Source organism: Saccostrea cucullata, unplaced genomic scaffold, assembly GCF_032062105.1.
Source record: "Saccostrea cucullata isolate Sc308-1 unplaced genomic scaffold, CSIRO_AGI_Scuc_v1 ctg18164, whole genome shotgun sequence".
In the NCBI taxonomy this organism is placed as follows: domain Eukaryota; kingdom Metazoa; phylum Mollusca; class Bivalvia; order Ostreida; family Ostreidae; genus Saccostrea; species Saccostrea cuccullata.
The window spans coordinates 1-4,700 of NW_026925771.1; the positions used below are offsets into that span (position 1 = coordinate 1).

Genomic DNA, 4,700 nt, shown 5'->3' on the forward strand with positions numbered 1-4,700 from the left:
ACCCGTCTAGCTAGGCTCCTTATACTACTCACGTGCGCTGCAATCTGATTGGCTGAAACTTTAAACAGCTATAACTCCCTTGGTTTTCAACCAAACAAGATGGGATTTGGAATATAGATAGATATAATGGACTTCTACAAGTAGGTATGGTCAATATGCACATGCATACACGTGCGTGTACATGTGCTGCAATCTGATTGGCTGAAACTTTAAACAGCTATAACTCCCTTAGTTTTCACCCAAACGGGGTGGAATTTAGAACATAGATAGATGTAATGGACTTCTACAAGAGGGTATGGTCACCATGCTCATGTATGCACGTGCGTGCACGTGAAATGAGTAAAATCAAACATACACTTGAATGAGCGTATTTTTTAAATAATTTTGGATTAAATACTTTAATATTCAGTGTATTAAAAATATAGATTGTGTAGACAAGATGATATGGTCACGACGCAAATGCATTCACATGTTCACGCGTGCAATGCTAAAGTTTAAATGATTTTTGTACACTTCTTTGTAAATGTTGTTAAAATCTCAGATGCATAGAGTCTGTCTTATTTAATGAAGCTTAAAGGGAATATGACACCAAAAGGGAGTTGGGGAGCGTTTGGGGAACATCTGTAACGGTCCCCGTTACAATTAGCACTAGTTTAGATTTTCCTTAATACAGAATGGTTCGAAACTTAATTAGACTATATACATTAAATTATTTCTCTCTATACTCGTATATTTACCAAAAACTTAAATGGAAATTTATTTGAATACTTAAGTAGGTACATTTTAATTTTAAATATATTTAATTTTAGTACCAGAGATGAGAAAAGCAGGTAATGCCAAGAGGTGTGCTACAGCAGAGGTCCATCCATCAATGTTGGTGGTAAAGAATGCTATCCATTTTATCGTGTCAAACGGAGGTCAGATGACGATCTCCAAGCTTTTACTTTTGTTTCGTCAGCACGCACAGTTTAATTTTCTTAACATTGAGAAGCTACTCAAAATCTTCCAGTCTTATTATAATGTTTTTGACCTTGTGGATACCGGAATAGGGGTTTCTCAGATCCAAGCCAGTTTGGCGTTTGAGTTAAAAATATGTGAATATCCTAGAAAATGTGGAGGCTACCCTCGATGTAAAGACCTGCATATCTGTAAATACTTCATTCAAAACAAGTGCAGGGAAAGTCCAATGACATGTCCCTTTGGGCATGATTTACATTCAATAGAGAATTTTCAAATCCTACAAGATTTCAGTTTAGGAAGACTAGAACCATTGGTTGTCAGAGAATGGCTAAAGAAGCAGTACCAGAAAACTCGATCACTGCAAGTCTGCACATACCATAACACAGCGAGAGGATGCAGTAGAAACGAAAATTGTCCATTCTTACATCTGTGCAGTTATTTTGTCAACGGGTGCTGCAGATTTGGTCACTTATGTATCAGGAATCATGATCTTTATTCGAAAAAGAACCGTGGTAGGTTACAAGGCTTTGTAAAAGTGCGTTTCGATCAACACTATGCTTACATATTTTGACTATTTTCTAGATTTAAAAGAAAATTGAAAAGGATCATTTTTTATGCTAACAATGTTGTCATTTAGATATCCTTCGAGAACATGGAATCGATCTGCGAAGCGATCAAAATCAAATTCTGGGCTTGCTCTCCAAAAGGTCATTACAGCGTGGTTATAAACGGTAAAAAATTACATGTTTTATCAAGGTTAAAACATTAAACTTTTAAATGGGTAAAAAAAAATCAGGTATGTAATAGGGTAGGGGGTTAATAATTTAGACTCGATTTAATAAATGTACCCAAGTCTTATTTTGACGTTGCAAATTGAGTCCAACGGTGTGGAATTCGGGCCCCATTCCATTTAGAACAGAACCGAATTTCTTGAATTTTTTTCATCAAAATGGCTTTTAAATTCAACATAAAATGAAAACATATTGATACTATTTTGACGTTTATCATAATTATGATTTATACACAGGTATATTTAAAACTGATATAAGTATTTCTCTTTGTTTCTGTTGTAAACAAATGGCGACAAACATAAACGTTTTCTCCAATTGTTTGTTTATTTTTTGTACTTAGCCATAACTGTCCAGATGTAATACTGAAGTATATGATTTTCATCAAAATCAATCTATTTAAGGTCTTTAGTGTGATAAATTCGTAACACAGTAAGTAAGTGACCTTATACAGAGTTGTACAGGTTGTGATGATATAAAGATCCACATTTCTCACTTTGACTTTGGAGTGTGACTTGACGTAGCAATTTTTTTTCAAAACACTTGTCCATAACTTGTTGACGCTTTGTGCTCTGGATTTTTTTTATTCCTGTGACAAGACCTTCACTGGGATATCAGTAGTTTTGACCCTTTCATGGCATATACGCATTTCTATGTATCTGACTTGAAAAACGAGCATAGTGTGAACAAACATTCATAACTTCTTAAATACTGCAAATATCAGAATAATTCTTGCACTGTTAGAAAGAGAAAATAATTACGATAAATATCAAACAGAAAATTTTTTTATTGGTTGTACCAGTTTTTTGCTAGCTCGGGTTAAACTTTTCGCACTATTCGAGCGATTTTGCCATTATCGAAATCACTGTGGTGGTAACACGTAATATGTAAAAATTCTAAATGAAAATTCCAGCTTGATTATGGTGTATTTCGTTGCCATGGCAACTAAAATGATATTTTTTATAATCATTTTCAGAAACTACACAATAATTACCTTCAGAATATATATATACATTGGTATATACAAAAAGTACATGAAATACCGAAAAAATGCGTTGAAATCATTATATCAGTTCGTTTAGAAATGCTGAAATCTTTGTCATGGAAGGGGTTAAATGAGAAGAGATAGGGTTTTCATATCAAACATGTGTATTACCTGTCACAAGCAAGTTTATTTTTTACCCCGTGACATTGACATTGAAGTTTGACCTACTTTAAAAAAAAAACAGTTTAAAATTGGCCATAACTTTTGAATGAGAATAAATAGGGCATTCATACTACATATGATTATCATCTTTGACAAGACCTTTCTAAATACACTTTGATTTTTGACCTCGTGACTATGAAGTTCGGCCTAGGTTTCAAAAACTAAATCCTTTGTGATGACTATTGCATGAGAAGACATAGGGCTTTCATATTAAACCTGTGTATTGCTTGTGAAAATACCTTTCCAAAAACATTTTGATTTTTGATCTTGTGACCTTGACCTTGAAGTCTGACCTACTTATCAAAAATATTAATTTTTCCTTATAACTTTTGATTGAGAAGAGATACTTGACATGTGCACTACTTGTGAAAAGATATTTCCCAGCATCCTATGATTTCTGTTCCTTGACCATGACCTTCACTTTTGACCTAATTTTAAAGAAAATCAACTTTGGTAATAACTTCTGAATGACATATAATAGGGCATTTATATTTGACGCAATACGTCTTAAAAATGACACCTCAACCACAACCACACCGAAAGCGGGTGACCACAATTCTTTGAATTTGCTTGTTCTTTTTATTTTTTGAAGCAACTTGTACGCCCATTCGGATCTTGGTGACCTGTTTTCTAATTTTGACATGGTAAGTTGTTAATTAACTTTAAATTATTAATACTAAATTAATTATGTAGTTATATAATTCAAATTATTGGTTTTGACTTTGAAGGAAGATGAAGATGGGATGACTCCAGGAGAGCCTGTTTTGGTAGAAACAAATTATGATAACGTAACAATACAGTGGAAAGCAGTGCCTAATTTGTCTCCACAATTTAAATATCATGTACAGTACAAAGAAATGCCTGAAGGGCAATGGACAACATTCAAAGATTTAATATCCCATGATGCATCGCAAGCCTGTGTTTCCGGTCTGAAGGCAAGTTCATCCTATTCTTTTCGAGTCCGACTCGTAGACACCAACGAAGAAGAGGGATATCCGTTTAGCCTGGAAAGTAATGTTATTGGGACAACAGAACCTTCAGCTTCAAATACACTTTCGTAAAGCGTGGAAATATAGAAATATTAGGAGTTTGGGAAAAGAAATGTCATATTTTAAGTCGAATATGCCTTTCATAGGAGAATTTGTACAAAATAAATCTATAAAAGATTTAAAGAAAACAATATTTACGATTTTCCATCTTCCTATGACTTCATAGGTTTTTGCAAAAACTGTTACCCAGTAGAACAGCATATTTTGAAAGATTAAGAATACTTTTCAATAGGTGTTATTACAAAAATTGTTATGTATTTAAAAAAAAAGAAAAAAAAAAAGAATATTTTCTTTTTTTATTATTCAATCTTTAAAAAATGTTGTCAAGGGCAGTAACTCCTTATCAGGAATCTTCATTCAGGTATTTTCTTGAATGTACTTCTAATGTAAAATAGTTTCCCTAATACTGAAAATTCAAAAATATCTCAGTAGCCAGTATTTTGAAAGGAGATAGGCGAACTTGGCGTGCAGAAAGCCCACTAGCTTCAGACATACAAAGATTATATTCAAACTGTGAATTTAGTATTTAGAGTTAAGTTCTCATTATTGATTTTTATGAAATCGCGATTAACAAAAATTTCCGAGGAAAAATTTTCGTAAAAAAATATTCTTTTATATAAAAAACTAGAAATATGCCCATAGGACATGAATGCCCCGCCGAGAGTATATTAGTAATGCAACATGAAATTTTGTATT

General features: G+C 33.2%; 1 protein-coding gene across 1 annotated transcript; it reads left to right on the forward strand.

Moving 5' to 3' along the window:
• The first annotated feature begins 815 nt into the window (after positions 1-815).
• LOC134269790 (zinc finger CCCH-type antiviral protein 1-like) lies at positions 816-4,087 on the forward strand. The gene is made up of 4 exons (XM_062751999.1): positions 816-1,472; positions 1,598-1,691; positions 3,548-3,599; positions 3,684-4,087. Exons 1-4 carry the CDS (start codon positions 818-820, stop codon positions 4,014-4,016), a joined length of 1,134 nt encoding a protein of 377 aa, XP_062607983.1. The 5' UTR covers positions 816-817; the 3' UTR covers positions 4,017-4,087.
• The last annotated feature ends 613 nt before the right edge of the window (positions 4,088-4,700 follow it).